Source organism: Podarcis vaucheri (assembly GCF_965113315.1).
Source record: "Podarcis vaucheri genome assembly, chromosome: 3".
NCBI lineage: Eukaryota > Metazoa > Chordata > Lepidosauria > Squamata > Lacertidae > Podarcis > Podarcis vaucheri.
The window spans coordinates 5,105,167-5,129,830 of NC_138761.1; the positions used below are offsets into that span (position 1 = coordinate 5,105,167).

The 24,664-nt window shown below is 46.2% G+C and overlaps 1 protein-coding gene across 1 annotated transcript in view; it reads right to left on the reverse strand.

Moving 5' to 3' along the window:
- The window catches only part of KIF13B (kinesin family member 13B), a 207,893-nt gene that overhangs the window by 43,071 nt on the left and 140,158 nt on the right, over positions 1-24,664 (reverse strand). The window contains exons 24-30 of the mRNA XM_082216297.1: positions 24,236-24,368; positions 19,263-19,409; positions 18,547-18,576; positions 16,535-16,634; positions 11,204-11,330; positions 2,340-2,395; positions 284-408 (exon numbers count right to left, since the gene is read on the reverse strand). Coding sequence (XP_082072423.1) covers positions 284-408; positions 2,340-2,395; positions 11,204-11,330; positions 16,535-16,634; positions 18,547-18,576; positions 19,263-19,409; positions 24,236-24,368 — 718 coding nt within the window. The remainder of the gene's footprint in view (positions 1-283; positions 409-2,339; positions 2,396-11,203; positions 11,331-16,534; positions 16,635-18,546; positions 18,577-19,262; positions 19,410-24,235; positions 24,369-24,664) is intronic.

Consider the following 24,664-nt stretch of genomic DNA (forward strand, 5'->3'; position numbering starts at 1 on the left):
CTTTAAATATATACTCTTCTCAAACTGCAGCTTATTACAATAATCCTGCCAATGTTTTTATCTGTTTGCAATTTATCTGTTTTGCATTACTTTCTATGGGGAAGCACGCCTTGGTTTTGGAACGCTTTGGTTTTGGAACAGACTTCCTGAACGGATTATGTTTGAGAACCAAAGTACCACTGTACAAAGAACAGATACTGGTCACATCTCTCCCAGGGCTGCTGTTAACGCTGCTCCGTTGGCAGCCTTGGGAATGGAGTTTCCGACTCGTTCCGTGCCTTACCTCGCTCTCGTGGTGCTTCACAATCTGCAACTCGAAGAATTCATCCTCGTCTTCGGCAACCAGGGTGGCATCCCAGCCGCCAGCTTCTGGCTCGTCGAGGTTATCCTGAGAGCTGAAGTCATCCGCTGTAGAAAGAGAGGGAGAGAGAAGTTCAGGATGTGCTGAGCAACTGCAGCACAGAGGGCCTGGGAAACCCTGGGTTGCAAGCTCAACAGGAAACTGTGGGCAAGGCAAACTCGCTCCACCAACAGCAACTCCTGCAATATAAACAGTGGTAGTTGGTGCCCAACTGGTTGGTCAGCAGGCAGGGAGACGAACAGCAGGTGGCGCCAGAGCAGAAAACAGGCAGATTAACCAAATTGAGGGTTTCGTTCTTGTTGCTTAACAGAGGGCAGGGGCTGCTTTTTTGATATGCATTATGATTTTGGGAAGATGTGCATCCTTTTCCCTCTCATTTGGTTGGGCATTGCCAATGTTTCTTCTATGAAATGGGCATTACTAAACAATCTAAGGCCTGTTAAATCGGGGGGGGGGGGACCACTGCTGGTATGATTATTTCAATTATTATTACTATTTGGGTAAATTTGTATACCGCCTTATACCCGCAGGTCTCAAAATTACATTAACGTGCTGTGCATTATTATGTTTTACGCTTTTTACCATTTTGCCGCCTTAAATTATGCTCTCCGTGTTGCACAGCACACTCAGACCTTTGGATAAACGGTGGTTTATAAATTGAATAATAATAATAGTGATACAAAAGTGCTACCTAGGGCAGTTTTTTGGACAGTTAGATGGTTGGCGGGTGTGGAGGACTCCCTGGTCCTGAATGGGGTAACTGTGCCCCTGAAGGACCAGGTGCGCAGCCTGGGAGTCATTCTGGACTCACAGCTGTCCGTGGAGGCACAGGTTAATTCTGTGTCCAGGGCAGCTGTGTACCAGCTCCATCTGGTACGCAGGATGAGACCCTCCCTACCACAGACTGTCTCGCCAGAGTGGTACATGCTCTGGTTATCTCCCGCTTGGACTACTGCAATGCGCTGTATGTGGGGCTACCTTTGAAGGTAACTGCAATTAATCCAGAATGCGGCAGCTAGACTGGTGACTGGGAGCGGCCGCTGAGATCATATAACACCAGTCCTGAAAAACCTACACTGCCTCCCAGTACGTTTCCAAGCACAATTCAAAGTGTTGGTGCTGACCTTGAAAGCTCTAAACGGCCTCGGTCCAGTATACCTGAAGGAGCGTCTCCACCCCCATCGCTCAGCCCAGGCACTGAGGTCCAGTGCTGAGGGCCTTCTGGCGGTTCCCTCCCTGCAAGAAGCCAAGTTACAGGGAACCAGGCAGAGGGCCTTCTTGGTAGTGGCACCCGCCCTGTGAAACGCCCTCCCACCAGATGTCAAAGAGAAAAACTACTGATGAGTAAAAAGTGATGTCTGTCTGTTGTGCCTACAAGAGTTCCTCATAATACCATAATACCAGACTTTTAGAAGACATCTGAAGGCAGCCCTGTTTAGGGAAGCTTTTGATGTTTAATATGTTATTGTATTTTAGTGTTCTGTTGGAAGCCGCCCAGAGTGGCTGGGGAAGCCCAGCCAGATGGGCAGGGTATAAATAATATATTATTATTATTATTATTATTAATCTACGGCTTGTTAAATGTGTGGGGGGGACTGCTGGTATGATTATTTCAATTATTATTATTACTATTTGTGCAAATTTGTATACCCGCAGCTCTCAAAATTTCATGAACGTGCTGTGCATTATTAGGTTTTATGCTTTTATCATTTTGCTGTGTAAAGTATGCTCTCCGTGTTGCACAGCGCCCTTGGACCTTTGGATAAACGGTGGTTTATAAATTGAATAATAATAATAGTGATTATGACGATACAAAAGTGGTACATAGGACCTAGTTTTTGGGACAGTTCGATGGTTGACTGACACCAGGAGCAACCACTCGGAACGCCTGCTTGTCATTCACTCCCTGCCCCCGACGCAATTCTTGCTGCATTCCTTTCCACATCCCTCAAGTGCTGTCATTTCTGATCTCACTTACCGTTTAAATCAAGGAAGATGACTGGGATGTGAGTCTCCATACCTGGCACAGGGGTCCTAAAAGAGAGAGACGCAGTCAGCACTGGCATATCAATGGAGGCAGACTGAACACAGAGCACGTCGCCGGGAGCATCGCGGCAACCGTGTTATTACACTCGGTACCCGGGCAATTGTAGGTCAAGGCAACGATAACATTGGTGGGCTGCGGCTTCATCTCAATTTACTCAGCTAGACGCAGAGGACATTCAGTACTTTCGGGCCTATTTTCAACCAGGGCTGCGTTCCCGGTAGCAGAAACGAGTGCATGTTGCTGTCAAATGCTAAGGAGCTTCCCCACGCTGCTTGGTTGGATAATTGCAAAATAAACCAGCTAATTTAAACCACTCTCTCGTTCAGACGAATGCTGCAAAGTGATGGGCCAAAGGCATTAAGAGGCACGGTTTTTCACAGCTATCTGCAAAAGGGCAAGCGGCAGAAATATTATCTGGGCCAGGGGCCAGGGGTCAGCAACCGTTTTCAGCCATGGGCCGGTCCACCGTCCCTCAGACCTTGTGGGGGGCTGGATTATATTTTGAAGAGAGAAAAAAATGAATCAATTCCTATGCCCCACAAATAACTCAGAGATGCATTTTAAATAAAAGGACACATTCTGCTCATGTAAAAAAATGCTGAGTCCCGGACCGTCCGCAGGCCAGATTGAGAAGGCGATTAGGCCGCATCCGGCCCCCGGGCCTTAGGTTGCCTAGGCAGAGTCTCAGGCCCTCAGAAACAGCTCCCTCCCATTCCTCAGGTCGGTTTGGAGGTATTCTGCAAACTGCAAACAGCTTTGCTAAGATATGAAATGCTGTTGTGGTTCTAGAATCTGCAAGAGGCGGTGTTGACCAAGGTGGTGTGGACAAAGATTCCATTCAACATGTTCAGGTGTAATCTTAAAACACGGCAGGCATTTACCTAAAATATGTAAGGTAAAGCATGAATACAGCTAAAATGTTCCTCCTTTACACTGGTGCAACTGGGAGACCAGCAACTTTTGGCTCCTCCGTTCCTTGAACGTTTCAACCTCCTTTGAAGCAAAAACTTGTGTCTGGGTTTGCTTATTTCCTCCTCCCTCCCAATCCACTTTCCTTCTGTGCTGTGTCTTTCCAGATTCTAAGCCTGGGTGGAGAGCCCTTCTTGACTGTAGTGATCTGTAGGCCACTCACAATTAAAATCGGAACTGAATCCAACCTTGACTTTGAGGAAGTTGACAAGAAGGCTACAGAAGTTCTAAAAATAATAATAGTAAAGGTAAAGGGACCCCAGAGTCGCAACTGACTCTGGGGTTGCGGCGCTCATCTCGCTTTATTGGCCGAGGGAGCCGGCGTACAGCTTCCGGGTCATGTAGCCAGCATGACTAAGCCGCTTCTGGCGAACCAGAGCAGCGCACGGAAACGCCGTTTACCTTCCCGCCGGAGTGGTACCTATTTATCTACTTGCACTTTGACATGCTTTTGAACTGCTAGGTGGGCAGGAGCAGGGACCGAACAACGGGAGCTCACTCCGTCGCAGGGATTCAAACCACCGAACTTCTGATCGGCAAGCCCTAGGCTCTGTGGTTTAACCCACAGCGCCACCTGCGTACCTGAAAAATAAGAATACCTGGTACTTATATGACATTTCCCCCTGTACTTGGAACAGGTCACAAACATTATCTCAGGAATCTTTATAAGAACCCTTTAAAAAACACCGTGACTTTTCTCATTAGGCAAGGGATTGGAAGGGGTGTGTGTGTTAATTCAGGCTAATGGATATTAGTTTGCCTAAGAACATTCAAGAAAGTTCACGGCCAACATGATATTTGAACTGGCGACTCCCTGGCTGACGGATCACTCTCTTAACCAGACCTCAAATTCAGTTTGGGGCGTAGAATTTCCTGGCTTGCAGATAATTGCAGCTCCTGTGACCCGGAGGCCAGGGCAGACTGGACCTGATTCTATTACCAGCGTCACGAATGAAAGATTTCGTGGCATATCTGCTGACTACAGAGGACTCTGGCAGGGTGGGGAGGTACGTGAAACCCGGAATCCAGGCCGATGTTCTGACCGAAGCGGTTATCGCAAGTACGGAGCGGGGCCCCTCTTAAGTGAATGAACCGGGCAATTAGCATTACCATTTTTCTTTCAAATCAGCTAAAGTGCAGCAGCAATAAATATTGATTCCGTTCCTACAGAGGATCATAATTAAACTCTGGCTAATAACCCGGTTGATTTAAGCAGAGGACATTTCGCTGCTTGCGTTATATGGAGCCTAGGGGAAATTATTCAGGTCGTTTCGCCTTTTTCTGCCTTCTCTCCTTCCTTCCTTCCTTCCTTCCTTCCTTCCTCCCCTTTCCCCACCCTCCCCATTCGCCCTTCACCCTCTCGGATGTCATTTCAAACCCTCTCAAGAATATCGGGCAGGAGGAACCAATGCCACTCCTCAAATTCAAGCTTTGTCATCTCGTCTGTCCTCCCAGTTGAACGACGTGGCCCAGGGAGAGAGGGGAAAATAGTGGAAGTGAACAGCTGGCTTCGCAAATGGTGTAAACAGGAACGGTTTGGATTCTTAGATCACGGACTGCAGTTTCTTGAAGATGGACTTCTGGCAAGTGATGGGCTGCACCTCACAACGGTTGGGAGAAATGTTTTTGCCAAAAATCTCAGAAACCTCATCAGGAGGGCTTTAAACTGACTAATGTGGGGGAGGGAGACAGTGCTCCTGAAGGTAGGAGTCTATCAATTAATGAAGATGATCATCCAAATGTCATAGACCAAATGGAGCAAACAGCACGCGGACCTAGTGGAGGGAGGAAAAAATCCTTAAATAAGAGACACGGGGGAATGATTAATGGACTTCAATGTCTGTACACTAATGCGCAAAGCATGGGAAATAAACAAGATGAGCTTGAGCTCTTGGTACAGCAAACTAAATATGACATAATAGGCATCACTGAAACCTGGTGGGATAAGTCCCACGATTGGAATGTAATAATGGAGGGATACAATCTATTTCAGAGAAACAGACCAGACAAGAAAGGAGGAGGAGTGGCGTTATATGTCAGGGGTGTGTATACCTGTGAAGAGATCCAAGATTTAGAACCTCAAAGCCAAAGTGAGAGCATTTGGGTCAAAATTAAGGGAGAGAAGAATAACAGAGACCTCATTGTGGGAGTTTACTATAGATCCCCAAGCCAAACGGAGGACATAGATGATGCCTTCCTGGAACAGATGGCCAAGCATGCAAAAGGAAGGGAGATAGTAGTAATGGGGGACTTCAATTACCCGGATATTTGTTGGACGTCAAACTCAGCCAAGAGCATAAGGTCAAACAGATTCCTCACTGGCCTTGCAGACAACTTCATTGTCCAGAAAGTGGGAGAAGCAACAAGAGGAACAGCCATTTTAGACCTGGTCCTAACCAATGTTGATGACCTGGTTAGTGGGGTAGATGTGGAAGGATCATTAGGCGCGAGTGATCATGCTCTTCTGAAGTTTACTATACAGCGGACAGTAGCAGCCAAGCATACTAGGACTCAATTTCTTGACTTTAAGAAAGCCGACTTCATAAAACTTAGGGAAGTGCTGGGTGAGATCCCATGGACAGCAATACTAAAAGGAAAGGGAGTTCATGATGGCTGGGAGTTTGTTAAGACGGAGATAGTAAAAGCACAACGTCAGGCAATACCAATGAGACGAAAACATGGAAGGCGCCTAAAGAAACCAGGGTGGCTATCTAAAGAACTTTTAACTGAATTAAGATTAAAAAAGGATGTGTACAAAAAATGGAAAAGGGGGGAAACCACCAAAGAGGAATTCAAACAAATAGCCAGCACGTGTAGACACAAAGTCAGAAAAGCTAAAGCACAGAATGAACTCAGGCTTGCTAGAGAGGTTAAAAGCAACAAAAAAGGCTTTTATGGGTATGTTCGTAGCAAAAGGAAGAACAAAGAAACAGTGGGGTCACTCAGAGGAGAAGATGGTGAAATGCAAACAGGGGACACAGAAAGGGCTGAACTCCTCAATGCCTTCTTTGCCTCAGTCTTCTCCGATAAAGAAGACAATGCCCGACCTGAAGAATTTGAAGCAAATGATTCAGCAAAGGAAACACAGCCCAGAATAACTAAGGAGATAGTACAAGAATATTTGGCTAGATTAGATGTATTCAAGTCTCCAGGGCCTGATGAACTGCATCCAAGAGTATTAAAAGAACTGGCAGATGTGATCTCAGAACCACTGGCAGTCATCTTTGAGAATTCCTGGAGAACAGGCGAAGTCCCGGCAGACTGGAGGAGGGCAAATGTTGTTCCTATTTTCAAAAAGGGGAAAAGAGAGGACCCAAATAATTACCGCCCAGTCAGTCTGACATCAATAGCAGGGAAGATTCTGGAGCAGATCATTAAGAAAACAGTCTGTGAGCACCTAGAAAGGAATGCTGTGATCACCAATAGTCAGCATGGATTTCTGAAAAATAAGTCATGTCAGACTAACCTGATCTCGTTTTTTGACAGAATTACAAGCCTGGTAGATGAAGGGAACGCAGTGGATGTAGCCTACCTTGATTTCAGCAAGGCATTTGACAAGGTGCCCCATGATATTCTTGTAAAGAAGCTGGTAAAATGCGGTCTTGACTATGCTACCACTCAGTGGATTTGTAACTGGCTGACTGACCGAACCCAAAGGGTGCTCATCAATGGTTCCTCTTCATCCTGGAGAAGAGTGACTAGTGGGGTGCCACAGGGTTCTGTCTTGGGCCCGGTCTTATTCAACATCTTTATCAACGACTTGGATGATGGACTCAAGGGCATCCTGATCAAATTTGCAGATGACACCAAACTGGGAGGGGTGGCTAACACCCCAGAGGACAGGATCACACTTCAAAACGACCTTGACAGATTAGAGAACTGGGCAAAAACAAACAAGATGAATTTTAACAGGGAGAAATGTAAAGTATTGCACTTGGGCAAAAAAAATGAGAGGCACAAATACAAGATGAGTGACACCTGGCTTGAGAGCAGTACATGTGAAAAGGATCTAGGAGTCTTGGTTGACCACAAACTTGACATGAGCCAACAGTGTGACGCGGCAGCTAAAAAAGCCAATGCAATTCTGGGCTGCATCAATAGGAGTATAGCATCTAGATCAAGGGAAGTAATAGTGCCACTGTATTCTGCTCTGGTCAGACCACACCTGGAGTACTGTGTCCAGTTCTGGGCACCACAATTCAAGAAGGACACTGACAAACTGGAACGTGTCCAGAAGAGGGCAACCAAAATGGTCAAAGGCCTGGAAACGATGCCTTATGAGGAACGGCTAAGGGAGCTGGGCATGTTTAGCCTGGAGAAGAGGAGGTTAAGGGGTGATATGATAGCCATGTTCAAATATATAAAAGGATGTCACATAGAGGAGGGAGAAAGGTTGTTTTCTACTGCTCCAGAGAAGCGGACACGGAGCAATGGATCCAAACTACAAGAAAGAAGATTCCACCTAAACATTAGGAAGAACTTCCTGACAGTAAGAGCTGTTCGACAGTGGAATTTGCTGCCAAGGAGTGTGGTGGAGTCTCCTACTTTGGAGGTCTTTAAGCAGAGGCTTGACAACCATATGTCAGGAGTGCTCTGATGGTGTTTCCTGCTTGGCAGGGGGTTGGACTCGATGGCCCTTGTGGTCTCTTCCAACTCTATGATTCTATGATTCTATGATTCTACGGCAGGGCACACCTGTCTCTCAGGGACGGGAAAAGCCTCTTCTTTGCACTGCCAAGTTACTCCCTTGTACAGTTAAGCTTTTATATGCCTGTTGTCTTCGTCCATCGAGTTTTCTTGGCAGGGATACTGGAGTGGCTTGCCGGTTCCTGCTCCAGGTGGATCACGTTTGGTCAAAACTCTCCACTATGACCTGTCCATCTTGGGTGGCCCTGCACGGCATAGCTCATAGCTTCTCTGAGTTATTCAAGCCCCTTCGCCACGGCAAGGCAGTGATCCATGAAAGGGATCACTGCAGACGGTGACAGCAGTCACGAAATTAAAAGACGCCTGCTCCTTGGGAGAAAGGCGATGGCAAACCTAGACAGCATCTTAAAAAGCAGAGACATCACCTTGCCAACAAAGGTCCGTTTAGTTAAAGCTATGGTTGTCCCAGTAGTGGTGTATAGAAGTGAGAGCTGGACCATAAAGAAGGCCGATCGCCAAAGAATTGATGCTTTTGAATTCTGGTGCTGGAGGAGACTCTTGAGAGTCCCATGGACTGCAAGAAGATCAAACCGATCCATTCTGAAAGAAATCAGCCCTGAGTGCTCACTGGAAGGGCAGATCGTGAAGCTGAGACTCCAATACTTTGGCCACCTCGAGAGAAGAGAAGACTCCCTGGAAAAGACCCTGATGTTGGGAAAGATGGAGGGCACAAGGAGAAGGGGACAGCAGAGGACGAGATGGTGGGACAGTGTTCTCGAAGCTACCAGCATGAGTTTGACCAAACTGCGGGAGGCAGTGGAAGACAGGAGGGCCTGGGCGTGCTCTGGTCCAGGGGTCACGAAGAGTCGGACACGACTAAATGACTAAACCACATAGTTAAGCTAGAAGGGTCTGCCGGATCAATGCCAATGGCCCATCGAGTCCGGCATCCTGTCCTTAGCGACCAAGCAAGATGCTCATTACGGGGAACCCATGAGCAGGATCCAAGCACCAGAGCCCTCTCCCCCATTCTGTTTTTCCTAGCCAGTGGTACTCAGAAGTGTTGCCGCCTCGAAACGTGGAGGCAAAACACAGCCATCCTGGCCAGTAACCATTGATAGCCCTCTCTTCCTCCGTGAATTTCCCGAATCCTCTTTTAAAGCCACATAGGTTGGTGGCCACCAGTGCCTCATGTGGCAGGGAGTTCCACAGATTTAACAGCCGGAGGAAGCAATGCTGGAAGCCACAGGAGGGGAGAGTTGCCCTTGTCCTCAAATCCTGCTTGAGGGTTCCCCACTGGGGCGTCCGGTTGGCCACTGTGAGAACAGGATGCTGGACTGCCTCTCCTGGTATCTCCCACGGAGGACCTTACGGTCTTCAAACAAAAACACCTTGCAGGTCCCGGGCCACAGGGAGGTTAGGCTGGCCTCAACCAGAGCCAGGGCCTTTTCGGCCGTGGCCCCGATCTGGTGGAACGCTCTGTCCCAAGAGACTAGGGCCCTACGGGACTTGACATCTTTCCGCAGGGCCTGAAAGATGGAGCTGTTCCACCAGGACTTTGGCCAAGGCACAGTCTGACCCCCTCCTTCGGTAATCCTCATATAACTGTAGCCCAATGGTTGCCATTCGTTTGATTCTGAACTGATTTTAGAATGAATTGATATTAGAATGCTGTGTTACTTTTATTGTTGTTAGCCGCTCTGAACCTGGCTTTGGCTGGGGAGGAAGGGATATAAATAAAATTTTATTATTAATTATTATTATTATTATTATTATTATTATTATTATTATTATTACTACTACTACTACTACAGTAGGGTTACAGACACTGCAGCTTACATATGCTTCAGGTTACAGACTCCGCTAACCCAGAAATAGTGCTTCAGGTTAAGAACTTTGCTTCAGGATGAGAACAGAAATCGTGCTTCGGCGGCGCAGCGGCAGCGGGAGGCCCCATTAGCTAAAGTGGTGCTTCAGGTTAAGAACAGTTTCAGGTTAAGAACAGACCTCCAGAACGAATTAAGTACTTAACCCGAGGTACCACTGTATTATTAATTATTATTATTATTATTATTATTATTATTATTATTAGATGGGACACAGTCTTGATCCAGAAGGAACTTCTTATGTTCTGATGTCTATAGTAAATTCCAAGGATTCAAATGCAAAATCCTCCTTTCCTGTGGCAGCCTGGTCCCAAACTGGGGCTACGGATCTGCTATTCAGGGACATTCCATAGGCAAAGGGGAGTTCAAGGAGGAGAGAACAGCGCCGAGATCACACCACCAAGTGGGAATGCATTAGTCCTGCCAGTAAGTTCAGATCTGTTTGGAAGTCCCCTTTTGGTCATACCATCTCCTAATGAAGTCCAGATGATTGGAATTTGGAACAGGGTCTTCTTGGTGGCAGCACCCTAACTGTGAAACACTCTTAGCACCATAGAATGGCAGAGCTGGAAGGGACCCCACGAATCATCTAGCCGAACCCCCTGCAATGTAGGAATCTCAGCTAAAACATCCAGGACAGATGACCATCCAATCTCTGCTTAAAAATCTCCAAGGAAGCAGAGTCTACAACCTTCCTCTCTTCCCCTAGACTTAGAGGTTCTTCAACATAATCTTCGTTGGACTGGTCGTGTTTTGCGGATGCCTGATGATCGTTTTCCAAAGCAACTACTCTATTCCCAACTTAAAAATGGAAAGCGTAATGCTGGTGGTCAACAAAAGAGGTTTAAAGACTCTTTCAAGGCAAATCTAAAAAAATGTAGTATAGACACCAACAATTGGGAAACACTGGCCTGCGAGAGCTCCAGTTGGAGAACAGCCTTTACCAAAGGTGTCATGGGCTTTGAAGACACTCGAACTCAGGACGCAAGGGAGAAACGTGCTAAGAGGAAGGCACGCTTGGCAAATTGACACCGTGATTAACTCCCACCCAGAAACCAGTGTCCCCACTGTGGAAGGACGTGTGGATCCAGAATTGGCCTCCACAGTCACTTATGGACTCATTGTTCCGTGTTTATGGAAGACAATCTTACTCGGCTACAAGGGATCGCCAAAGAAGAAGAAGAAGGCCGACGCCAACACAGATGAGGTTTTGGCACATGGCGAAAGCTTTTCTTCTAAGCAAGCTGCAAAACGCAGCCCATCTGCTGTGGCCTCGTTGCAAAGGCCCCTTACCACTCAGCGGGCGCTCCAGGAATCCCACTCCCTGCGGAAGGCACCATGACCGCGTTCCTTTCTTCCGTCAGGGTCAGCCTCATCTCCAGCAGTTGGGCTTCCCGGTCCGTGTCGTCTTCTGTTTTGTCTGCAAGAGTTCGACAAAGTTATAGCTTTCTGCCGGGGCTTCGCAAATACCCGCGTGGCTCCTATCCCGACTGCTGTAACACAGTGTGGAGGTCGGCTGGGAGCTCCCAAAACAGCAAATAACAACAACAACAACAACAACAATAATAATTTTTATTTGTACACAGACCATCAGGCTGCGTTTCCCCAGCCACTCTGGGCGGCTTCCAACAAAGATTAAAAATACATTAAAATCCCCTCCCCGTGCTGAATTTTATTATTATTATTATTCATTTTTTCTTTTTCACTCATTACATCAATCTCAATTTCTTAACATTTGTTATACATTCCTCCCTCCCTCCCCTCCAGGGCTTCCCCCAACTTCCGCTTCTGGTTTGTTTCTCTTTTCACCCACTTTGCTATCTCCTAACAGAAAAAAAGTTATTAATAACATAACATCAAGCCTAAAAACATAAAAATAAAAGTAAATACACTATAGTATTTCACTATTTTCTAAACATTTTCTAATACTGATAATGTGAACGTTTATTTAAATCCTGCCATCAAGTCTACTGACTTTCTTTGTTTCTGCAAATATTATATAAATGGTGCTGATTTTTTAAGGCAGGAAACTGAGCAATTGACTTTTAATCTTTTGATTGATGTTTTGAAAGATCTGGCATCTGAGCAGCCCCAAAGAACTTTGTGGGTTGGCTCATTCCCAAACGCCTTAAAGAAATGAAGTTCTAAAAAAGTTTTTAAAAATAATAATCCCCGTGCTCTGGGGGAAAGAAGCTCGTTAATTAAAAAACACAGGAGCTGTCCAAACTTGAGTTTACAAAGTGTTCACTTTTGCAGCAGTCAGCACCTGTACTGGGTTTGAAATTCCATTTATACATATAGAACATGCAACTGCTTTATAAAGGAGGAATTCAACATTGCGCTGTGCCAATCGCTCTTTCCGGGCAACAGTGTTCGAAACTGAGATATGAAAGCTGGGACTTAAATGGCATCTTAAACCTATCTTATGGCGCAACAATGGAATATCTGGGCGCGCTTCTGTTATAACAAGAATACGAAGTTGAAAATGAATGAACTGCTGCTAAAATATTGTGTTCCTTTTTAGAATCATAGAATCATAGAGTTGGAAGAGACCACAAGGGCCATCGAGTCCAACCCCCTGCCAAGCAGGAAACACCATCAGAGCACTCCTGACATATGGTTGCCAAGCCTCTGCTTAAAGACCTCCAAAGTAGGAGACTCGACCACACTCCTTGGCAGCAAATTCCACTGTCAAACAGCTCTTACTGTCAGGAAGTTCTTCCTAATGTTTAGGTGGAATCTTCTTTCTTGTAGTTTGGATCCATTGCTCCGTGTCCGCTTCTCTGGAGCAGCAGAAAACAACCTTTCTCCCTCCTCCATGTGACATCCTTTTATATATTTGAACATGGCTATCATATCACCCCTTAACCTCCTCTTCTCCAGGCTAAACATGCCCAGCTCCCTTAGCCGTTCCTCATAAGGCATCGTTTCCAGGCCCTTGACCATTTTGGTTGCCCTCCTCTGGACACGTTCCAGTTTGTCAGTGTCCTTCTTGAACTGTGGTGCCCAGAACTGGACACAGTACTCCAGGTGTGGTCTGACCAGAGCAGAATACAGTGGCACTATTACTTCCCTTGATCTAGATGCTCTACTCCTATTGATGCAGCCCAGAATTGCATTGGCTTTTTTAGCTGCCGCGTCACACTGTTGGCTCATGTCAAGTTTGTGGTCAACCAAGACTCCTAGATCCTTTTCACATGTACTGCTCTCAAGCCAGGTGTCCCCCATCTTGTATTTGTGCCTTTCATTTTTTTTGCCCAAGTGCAATACTTTACATTTCTCCCTGTTAAAATTCATCTTGTTTGTTTTTGCCCAGTTCTCTAATCTGTCAAGGTCGTTTTGAAGTGTGATCCTGTCCTCTGGGGTGTTAGCCACCCCTCCTTTTTTGCATGCTCTAGTCCATGGGTAGGCAAGCTAAAGTCCGGGGGGGCCGGATTCGGCCCAATTGCATTCTCAATCCGGCCCGCGGACGGTCCAGGAATCAATGCGTTTTTACATAAGTAGAATGTGTGCTTTTATTTAAAATGCATCTCTGGGTTAAAAAAATGTTTGGTTTTTTTTTTAGTTTCCACTGAAATGAGGTTGTATTTTAATGTAGTAATGTTGTATTTTAATCTTGTTTTCTAAGCTGTATTTCAATCAATTGTTTTTATATTTGGTGTTAGCCGCCCTGAGCCCAGTCTTGGCTGGGGAGGGCGGGGTAATTATTATTATTATTATATTATTATTATTATTATTATTATTATTATTATTATTATTAATAGCAAATGTTCCTGCGCCATGCAGGGAGGTGTCAGCCACTGCGATCAGCAGGTTTTGGTTCTAGTAAAAGTTACAGAGTGGGAGATCAACACCTTTTATTGTTCGTTTTGTTTCAACCCTTGCTCATTTCAGTAAGGCTGCTTACCCTAAGGTGGAGCCCTCTAGGCATGTCCAAAGTCCGTTCCGGGGGCCTATTTCAGCTTTCCAGATGGAATGATTTCCCCTCTCCTGCCTCCCATAGATACTGTTCAACGCGGGGGTTCCCATGACCCCCCCCAACACCCTGAGTAAATTTCACGCATATGTGGGGGGAGCGAAAGCCCTGAGGTGCAAGCAGAAGTCCTTGCATGGTCTTCCACTGATGGGGACTCATTATAGAAGAATAGAACTGTAGCGTCGGGAGGAACCCTAGAGCTCATCTAGTCCAACCCCGTAATGCAGGAATCCCAGCTAAAGAATCCTTGACCGGGAGCCACCCAGCCACCCTCTCTATATCTGTACAGTGGTGCCTCACAAGACGAAATTAATTCGTTCCACGAGTTTTTTCGTCTAGCGAATTTTTCGTCTTGCGAAGCACGGTGCCGGAAAAGTTTTGGAAAAGCTTCAAAAATCACCAAAAACCTCAAAAAAGGCTACCACACCACGTTCTATGAGTTGCTCCTCGAAGTCAAGTCGCAACTGTATTAACGGTTTTAAGAAAAAGGAAACAAACTTGCAATATGTTTTCGTCTTGCGAAGCAAGCCCATAGGGAAAATCGTCTTGCGAAGCAGCTCAAAAACCGCAAAACCCTTTCGTCTAGCGAGTTTTTCGTCTTGCGAGGCATTCGTCTTGCGGGGCACCACTATATCTACCGTATTTTTCGCCCTATAGGACGCACTTTTTCCCCTCCAAAAATGAAGGGGAAATGTGTGAGCGTCTTATGGGGCGAATGCAGGCTTTCGCTGAAGCCTGGAGAGCGAGAGGGGTCGGTGCGCACCGACCCCTCTCACTCTCCAGGCTTCAGGAACACATCTGCAAGCCTTGGGAGCCCGCGGGAGTTCCTGCCGGGCTCCCACCCCACGGCTTGCGGAGAGCTGCCTGCATCCCGAAGCCTGGGCGCGCTGAGAGCAGCCTGTTCTGGGGTCGGGGGAAGCTCAGGCTTCCCCCGCCCCAGCCCCGCGCCTGGGGGAAAAATATTTTTTCCCCTTTATTTCCCCTCCAAAAAACTAGGTGCGCCCTATGGGGCGAAAAATATGGTACATTATTGTATTGTTATATCACTTCGGTATGCTTCATAGGAAGCAATCACCCACTACAATCACCCTTTTTACCCATTGCTGTCTTTTTATTTGTACATATTGCTTGTTTTATGTTGCTATGGCCGTTGGCTAATGCGAATAAAGTTTATATTAAAAAGGCAATTAATAAATGAAATTAAATAACAATATCGTAGGGGTGGAGGGTATTGTGTGTGTGTGTGTGTGTGTGTGTGTGTGTGTGTGTTCTGGTTTCTATCATGTACTTTGCGTTTTTGCATTGTATTTTTTATGTCTTGACCCACCATGAGATCTATGGATGAAGGGCTGTATGCAAATTTAATTAATAATAATAATAATAATGACAACGATAATAAATTTAGATGGGTTTCCCCAGAGCAGAAGCTTAAACTGGCACTGATCTGCTCCAGGGCAACGGCTCCTAAGCAAAGAATCCTATTCATAGAATTGCAGAATTGGAAGGGATCCCGACGGTCATCTAGACCAACCCCCACCCAACCACGAGAGCCCAAAACATCTGGAAGGCGCCAGCTTGCAGAAAGGCTGGGCTAGAGATCTCCAACTGGGAATCAACGCCTATCAGAGAACTATAATTCCATGGGGGGAGCCTATGAGCTCTTTCAACTCAATTAAAACCCAATGCCCCATAGATTTGAATTAAACTGACCCGAAAAGGGACAGATGATCTTTGGCAGAGGTGGGTCAGATATCCATTGAAGCTGACAAATAGGGTGTTATGGTCACTACCTTCCCCTGTCGTTTGTGGGCAGCACTCAGAGGCAGACTCTCTTTGAGGATGGAGGCTTGAGTGATATATCTTGTAGCCTACCTCTGGAGTAAAAGCTATGGTTTTCCCAGTAGTGATGTAAGGAAGTGACAGCTGGACCATAAAGAAGACTGATCGCCGAAGAATGGATGCTTTTGAATTCTGGTGCTGGAGGAGACTCTTGAGAGTCCCATGGACTGCAAGAAGATCAAACCTCTCCATTCTGAAGGAAATCAGCCCTGAGTGCTCACTGGAAGGACAGATCCTGAAGCTGAGGCTCCAATCCTTTGGCCACCTCAGGAGAAGAGAAGACTCCCTGGAAAAGACCCTGATGTTGGGAAAGATGGAGGGCACAAGGAGAAGGGGACGACAGAGGACAAGATGGTTGGACAGTGTTCTCGAAGCTACCAGCATGAGTTTGACCAAACTGTATGAGGCAGTGGAAGACAGGAGTGCCTGGCGTGCTCTGGTCCAGGAGGTCACTTCCATACATCACTACTGGGAAAACCATAGCTTTAACTATACGGACCTTTGTTGGCAAGGTGATGTCTCTGCTTTTTAAGATGCTGTCTAGGTTTGTCATTGCTTTTCATTGTTGGGAAAGGAGAAGGGGATGACGGAGGACGAGGTGGTTGGACAGTGTTCTTGAAGCTACCAGCATGAGTTTGACCAAACTGGGGGAGGCAGTGGAAGACAGGAGTGCCTGGCGTGCTCTGGTCCAGGGGGTCACGAAGAGGCGGACACGACTAAATGACTAAACAACAACAACACCTCTGGACTCTTCCCACAGCCTATTTGCTTCCCAACAACCAGCAGCAGAAACCATATTTTTTGCTTACCGGGCTTCCCAACCAGCTTCTGCAGCTGCTGATCTAAATACTCCTGGCGTTTCGTAAGCGTGTTCAGCCATTTCCGACGCAGCCTCTCCAGGTCTCTGTCCTGCAAAGAAGTTTGAGACCACTTAATTTCAATTTATTTTTTAAGCACGCAGAGGCTTGTGAGCAGAGATGGAAAGGCAGGCCTCCGAGACTGCGCCCAGAGAGAACGGTGGAGAATGCAACACCATGAGGTTGCACTTTACACACAGGTAAAGCAGGGTTGAAATGTGGCCCCCAGACCGCTCTATCTGGACCTCAGAAGTCTCCCCAGACCACACCCCACAGTGGTTTTCCTTCACAACCTCCTTGAGTGTTTCTTTGTCTGGCTGGGACATGTCCTTGAATTCTGACAATACTTCTATACTTGTCTGGATGGAGGACAGGAGGGTCTGTGTTTATGTGCAGAAACCAAGTTCTGTGAAGACCTTGAGAAACATGAAGGCCCTGTTCTTTTCCTAGGAGAGATCCTCCATTCCCTGTCCCAGACACCCATTGCCAGAGAGGAAAAGCCTAAACTGTGTTACTCGAACAGTCTCCAACTCCTCGAAAGATTCCATCAACAGTGTCTCCAAAGAATTATACATATCACTTGGGAAGACAGGCGAACTAATGGCAGTGTACTGGAAGAAGCAAAGATCGCCAGCATCACAGCAATGATTCTTCAACATCAACCTCATTGGATCGGTCGTGTTGTGCGGATGCCTGGTTATTGTCTTCCAAAGCAACCGCTCTATTCCAAACTTAAAAATGGAAAGTGTAATGCTGGTGGTCAACAAAATATGTTTAAAGACTGTCTCATGGCAAATCTTTTTTAAAAACTGTGATCCACTGTGATCCACGCGACGGTCACCTCTAGACTGGATTATTGTAACTCGCGCTACGTGGGGCTGCCCTTGAGACTGACCCAGAAACTCCAGCGGGTGCAGAATGCTGCAGCGAGGCTCCTTACGAGGTCTTGGCTGCGAGATCACTTTCACCCAGTGCTACACCAGCTGCACTGGCTCCCGGTGGAGTACAGGATCAGGTTTAAGGTGCTGGTTTTAACCTTTAAAGCCCTATACGGCCTAGGACCCTCGTACCTACGGGACCGCCTCTCCTGGTATGCCCCACAGAGAAACTTACGGTCTTCAAATAAAAACATCTTTAAGGTCCCAGGCCACAGAGAAGTTAGGCTGGCCTCAACTAGAGCCAGGGCTTTTTCGGCTGTGGCTCCGATCTGGTGGAACACTCTGTCACAAGAGACCAGGGCCCTGCGGGACTTGACATCTTTCCGCAGGGCCTGCAAGACAGAGCTGTTCCACCAGGCCTTTGGCCAGGGCACAGCCTGACTCCCTCCCTCGGCAATCTTCGCGGAGCTCTGGCCCAATGGTTGCCAGTGGCCTGAATTAATTAATTTTATGATGAATGATTTTAGAGTGTTGTTTATGCTATATTTTTATACTGTTTTATTGTTGTTAGCCGCCCTGAGCCCGGCTTCAGCTGGGGAGGGCGGGATATAAATAAAATTTATTATTATTATTATTATTATTAAAATGTAGTATAGACACCGACAACTGGGAAACACTGGCCTGTGAGTGCTCCAATTGGAGAACAGCCTTTACCAAAGGTGTCATGGGCTTTGAAGACACTCAAACTCAGAACACAAGGGAGAAATGTGCTAAGAGGAAGGCACGCTTGGCAAATCCACACCGTGATCAACTCCTGCCCGGAAACCAGTGTCCCCACTGTGGAAGGACGTGTGGCTCCAGAATTGGTTTCCACAGTCACTTACGGACTCACTGTTAATACCGTGTTTATGGAAGACAATCTTACTCGGCTACAAGGATCGCCAAAGAAGAAGAAGAAAAAAACTCAAATAGTGGCGGATCTTGGCCTTTGCTTGTGACTTCCACCTTATAATCCTGATTGCTCTGATGGATGAAGGAATGTGAGGACTGAAACCGAAAGGAGAAAAGTTTTAGCAGGTTATTTACCTGGTAGCTGTCCATGTCGTCGTCTTCTTCCTAGGCAAAAACCAAGCAAATGCAAGTAAATTCAAAGCGGTAATTATTATTGTACCTTGACTTTCCCCCTGAAAGGTACTCAAGGAGGCTTACAGATAAAAATGAGCGCAGGTAACAGAGCCGGATTGAGGTCTGATGAGGCCCTAAGCTACTGAAGGTAATGGGGCCCTTTATATGTCCAGCTGTCCTTTGTCAACAACAAATTGTCGCTGTTTTTTGCGTTGAAGACATGCTACATGGTAATTTATGGACCTGATAGGTCCATACACAACACAAAACACTCCTGCTGTGTGTAGGTTTTATTCTATTTGTTTTTTATCTTATATTTTGGAAATGTACATCCAGATTTCCCCCCCTTTAAATTTTTTTGGGGGGCCCCAAGAAAGTGGGGCCCTAAGCTACAGCTTGTTTAGCTTATACGTAATCCCGGCACTGGCAGGTAAAAACGCAAGGAGAAAAAATAATAATTAACAAAACCATTAAGCACTGATAGAATTGAAACTACCTATCTGTCTGCTGGCTTCCGTCTGTCTCGGGAGACAAAGAAGGAGCGTGTCTTTGGGGGTGAAGTCAAACTGTTGGAAGGTTACAGATATATGATCCTGGGACCTTCTGCGTGCACCACAGAGACTTTCTCTCTGAGCTACAGAATCTCCAATATTTACATTATAAGCAAGGGCTCTTACCTGATGCATCTCATGGCCTTTTGGAGACCTGGCGTGCTTGATCTGAACGCAGCCCACTCCCACCGAGAGGATGGATTCTTCCATCAGAGGCAGCGTGCCCGACTCCTGCACGGACTTCACTTCCACTTGAATTCGGTGCGACTGGCCCTGCACGCCCAGGGAACGCAAAGAAACGGCACGTTGGAAGGGGGGGGGAATGGTGGTAGGGGGGAGACCTCCGCTGGCAACTGCTTTCTAGGCAGCACTGCACCAGAAATATGCACTGACTTGGCTGTGTATGTCCAAATCGACAACCCGCTCCCTCCAAAAGACGTACAATTCAAGATGAGACATTAAAAAGAGTTTTAAAACTTACAATTAAAAAAAAAAAAGCCAACCACAATCAACAAAAGAAGTGGAATTATGAAGTTATATATCCAGGTGTCGAACACCAGCATTATGAGATGTCTACAGCATTTGCTGAAAACATGTAACAGAGTTTTTATATATATAAAAACGTCGCACAGACACCCCGACTCTTACACGGGAAGACACCCGAAGACACCAAAACCTGCATTCCTGTACCCGTGAAAATCTACGAAAGCAAATATATATATATATATATATATATATGCAGGTTTTGGTGTCTTCGGGTGTCTTCCCGTGTAAGAGTCGGGGTGTCTGTGCGACGTTTCGACGAGGTCTCACTCGTCATCTTCAGGCTGGTGCTTTCGGCTTCTTGTTACTGGAACAGAGCAGAGTCTGGTGTTTGAGTTCCTATAAATACTGTTGAGGGGTGTGGTGTATAGCCTCCAACGTTCTGGGCAGAGAGGAAGTTCCTAGATTAGTGTGCCTTTTCTTCTTTTGTTCCTTAATTACTTGAGGGATATCTTGGGTGATTTCATGAGTGATATTCTGAATATCACTGGGTGGGTCATTAAGTGTAGATTAGTTGCTAAAGCTTTCGTGTCTTGACCTCTTGAGCTTGTGAAGAGTTTTTCTGAGAAGATGGCTGTGCTGCATTTAGTTGTGCTCTGGCTTGGCTTCGTGTATAGGGGCATCTAGTAGCCAAACTATAGTGGCACCTCCGGATGCTGCACCCCCCTGCAATCCCTACACAGATCTGGCTGGCACAAGGCACAAAACCACAGCTCGCCCCTATACACGAAGCCAAGCCAGAGCACAACTAAATGCAGCACAGCCATCTTCTCAGAAAAACTCTTCACAAGCTCAAGAGGTCAAGACACGAAAGCTTTAGCAACTAATCTACACTTAATGACCCACCCAGTGATATTCAGAATATCACTCATGAAATCACCCAAGATATCCCTCAAGTAATTAAGGAACAAAAGAAGAAAAGGCACACTAATCTAGGAACTTCCTCTCTGCCCAGAACGTTGGAGGCTATACACCACACCCCTCAACAGTATTTATAGGAACTCAAACACCAGACTCTGCTCTGTTCCAGTAACAAGAAGCCGAAAGCACCAGCCTGAAGATGACGAGTGAGACCTCGTCGAAACGTCGCACAGACACCCCGACTCTTACACGGGAAGACACCCGAAGACACCAAAACCTGCATTCCTGTACCCGTGAAAATCTACGAAAGCAAATATATATATATATATATATATATATATATATATTTGCTTTCGTAGATTTTCACGGGTACAGGAATGCAGGTTTTGGTGTCTTCGGGTGTCTTCCCGTGTAAGAGTCGGGGTGTCTGTGAGACCTCGTCGAAACGTCGCACAGACACCCCGACTCTTACACGGGAAGACACCCGAAGACACCAAAACCTGCATATATATATATATGTTGTATCTCTCTTCACTCAAGTGCCCATTAATGAAGCCTTGACAGCCATTCAAAACAAATACAACCCCCCCAAATACATCCTGGACCTGACCAACCACTGCCTAACCAACACGTACTTCATCCACAATGGACAAAGATACAAACAGATAGAAGGAGCACCTATGGGATCACCCCTCTCACCGGTCATCGCAAATTTGTACATGGAACACTTTGAAACCAATGCTTTAGACAAGTCAGAACACAAACCCAAACTTTGGCTCAGATATGTTGACGACACCTTTGTAATTTGGCCACACGGGAAAGAAAAACTAGATAGCTTCCTCACACATCTCAACAGCCTACACCCCAAAATACAATTCACTATGGAAATAGAAGACAACAACCAACTCCCCTTTCTTGACGTCCTAATCTACAAAAAACCTGATGGCTCCCTAGGACACAATATCTACCGGAAAAAAACACACACCAACCGCTACTTACATGCACAATCACACCACCACCCTGCACAAATAAACTCCGTAGCCAAGACTCTCATCTCCAGAACCAAACGCCTGGCTGACAAAGACCACTTGACAACTGAGTTACAGAATCTCTCAAATGTGTTAATCGCCAATGGATACCAGAAAAACAGGGTTACGAAGCTAATCCAAAAAGAAACACCCCCCAAAAACCAAGACACAGAAGAAAACAATGGCATGGCCCTCCTTCCTTATATCAAGGGCACTACAGACAAAATCAGCAAAATCCTCCATAAACACAATATCAAAACAGCCTTCTGCACCAACCAAAAAATAGCCAATATCCTCAGAAACCCAAAAGACAAAATCCAGCTGGAAAACCAAGGGGTCTATGAAATACCCTGCAAAGTCTGCCCAGCCACGTACATTGGACAAACAAACAGACGAATAAATGCACGTATCGCAGAACACAAGAATGCCGTCAAAAAAGAAGAAAAAACTTCCTCTCTTTTCCAACACATGAAAGAAACAGGACACGAAATTAATTTTGCAGATTCCAAATTGCTCTTTAACATGGAACATCACCACAAGAGAATAATCATGGAAGCCATCGAGATAGAGAAACACCCTCACAACATGAACAAGCGTGACGACACGTCCCGCCTGCCAGACATCTGGAAATTAGCCCTCCCCACAAAAACCGACACCAGAACCAGAGGCACACAGAACGCCGTCACCAATCAACCACACCAGACCCAAACCCAGACCCTCTCCACAGACATATTACAGACTCCATCCAGTAGCCAAACTATAGTGGCACCTCCGGATGCTGCACCCCCCTGCAATCCCTACACAGATCTGGCTGGCACAAGGCACAAAACCACAGCTCGCCCCTATACACGAAGCCAAGCCAGAGCACAACTAAATGCAGCACAGCCATCTTCTCAGAAAAACTCTTCACAAGCTCAAGAGGTCAAGACACAAAAGCTTTAGCAACTTATCTACACTTAATGACCCACCCAGTGGTATTCAGAATATCACTCATGAAATCACTCAAGATATCCCTCAAGTAATTAAGGAACAAAAGAAGAAAAGGCACACTAATCTAGGAACTTCCTCTCTGCCCAGAACGTTGGAGGCTATACACCACACCCCTCCACAGTATTTATAGGAACTCAAACACCAGATTCTGCTCTGTTCCAGTAACAAGAAGCCGAAAGCACCAGCCTGAAGATGACGAGTGAGACCTCGTCGAAACGTCGCACAGACACCCCGACTCTTACACGGGAAGACACCCGAAGACACCAAAACCTGCATATATATATATATATATATATGTCGAACAGAATCCGTTCCGGAAGTCCGTTCGACTTCCGAAACGTTTGAAAACCAAAACGCGGCTTCCGATTGGCTGCAGGAAGCTGCTGCAGCCAATCAGAAGCTACGGAAGCTCCTTCAGGTGTTCGGGTTCCAAAGAATGTTCACAAACCGGAACAGTCACTTCCGGGTATGCGGCGTTCGGGAGCCAAAAAGTTTGAGAACTAAGCTGTTCGAAAACCAAGGTACGACTGTATGTAATTTTTAATAAATTTTCTGTTTTACAGTTTAGAATATACATTTAAACTTCCTTAAGATATCAGTGACTTCCCTTCTTCTCTTCCCATGGTTCATTTTACATATCATAAATCCCTGCATATTTTATAAAAACTGTTCAATTTATCTTAATGCAGCTTAAATATAGTCGGGCCCACCACAAGGTCTGAGGGACAGTGGACCGGCCCCCTGCTGACCCCTGGATTAGACAAATATATGGAGGTAAAGTCTATAGCAAGCCACCATGGCTAAGTTCAATGCCAGAGGCAGAATTCTTCTGAAATATCAATTCCTGGGACTCAAAAGCAGGGGGAGGACCGCTTTACCCAGGTCTCGCTTTCAGGCTTCCCAAAGGTGTTTGGGCTGTGAGAAAATGATTCTGGGCTAGATAGACCACTCGCCTGATCCAGCAGAGCTTTTCTTATGTTCCCACATCCAGCAATCTGGCTGCGTTTGGACGTCATGATAAAGCCATGGCTTATCACAATGTCTGAACGCAGCCATGGAAGCCCACCTTAGCAAGTAAGTTGAAGATTGTTAGAATTCCTGCTCCGTGATTGGAGTCATGGGATTGTTGTCTATCACATGATGGTGTATGTTTTGACTCCACAGAGTGTAAAGCGACGGAGACAGGGTGTTTGTGTTCCTGTGTTCCGTCAAGTGGGACAATAGTCCTTTGTTCTTTTTCTCTTTGCTGTCTGATGCTAGAGAGAGAGGGATCCATGTTGCAGTGCTCCGTGTGTGTTTATATGTAAATAAAGCAGATTAGCCAAAATGCTGAGTTGCTGAGGTCTGTCGCGGAAGCTGCGAAGACTCTGCGGATCCCTAAGTGTGCCGATGTCTGTTGGCATCGGTCGCTGTGATGTTCGGGCTGAAGAAAGCTTTTGAAGCTCCCGAACGATCGACCAGGAGGGAGAGAACATGCCAGTTGGGCATGTGTCTCTGCCAGGGTCCTACTCGAGTGTAGGACGAGCTTCTGACAAAGATATCACGAATATCTTGCCAGCAGAGTGACACCCAGTTATTTCACTGATTAACTGATATTTCATTAATTGATCGATCCACTAAAGAAAGAATTCAGCACACTGAACAAGGCAGCGTGGGCTGCCTTAATTTCCATCTTACCTGCCTGAGTTGAAAGATGCCGCCTGTGTGTACATCTTTCGCTGGAATCACCTCCACTGGGCAGTATTCTCCATTCTCATTAAGCTCCAGAATCTGAACCCACAACTCCACTTTTCGGGTGACTTCGCTCCACCTGCAAAATAACAACACTTCTGTGACAGATGTATAACTTTGCCTCTTGACAGAGGCCTTCGGAAGCCTGGCTAAACCCTGGGAAAGGTCCCAAAACATTGAAGAGGATGGGAGGAGGGTGGGGCGATGGAAAACAGCTCTAATGTGCGGTTCCATTGGGAAAACGCTTTTTAAAAAAGCAATTGGGAAGACACGTGTTAAGAACTTCACCTGTGAAATCACGTTCCAACCAAAGACGAATGGTTGAATAAATTATGCGAATACTTGGAATTGACTGATTTGATAAGACAAAAACCA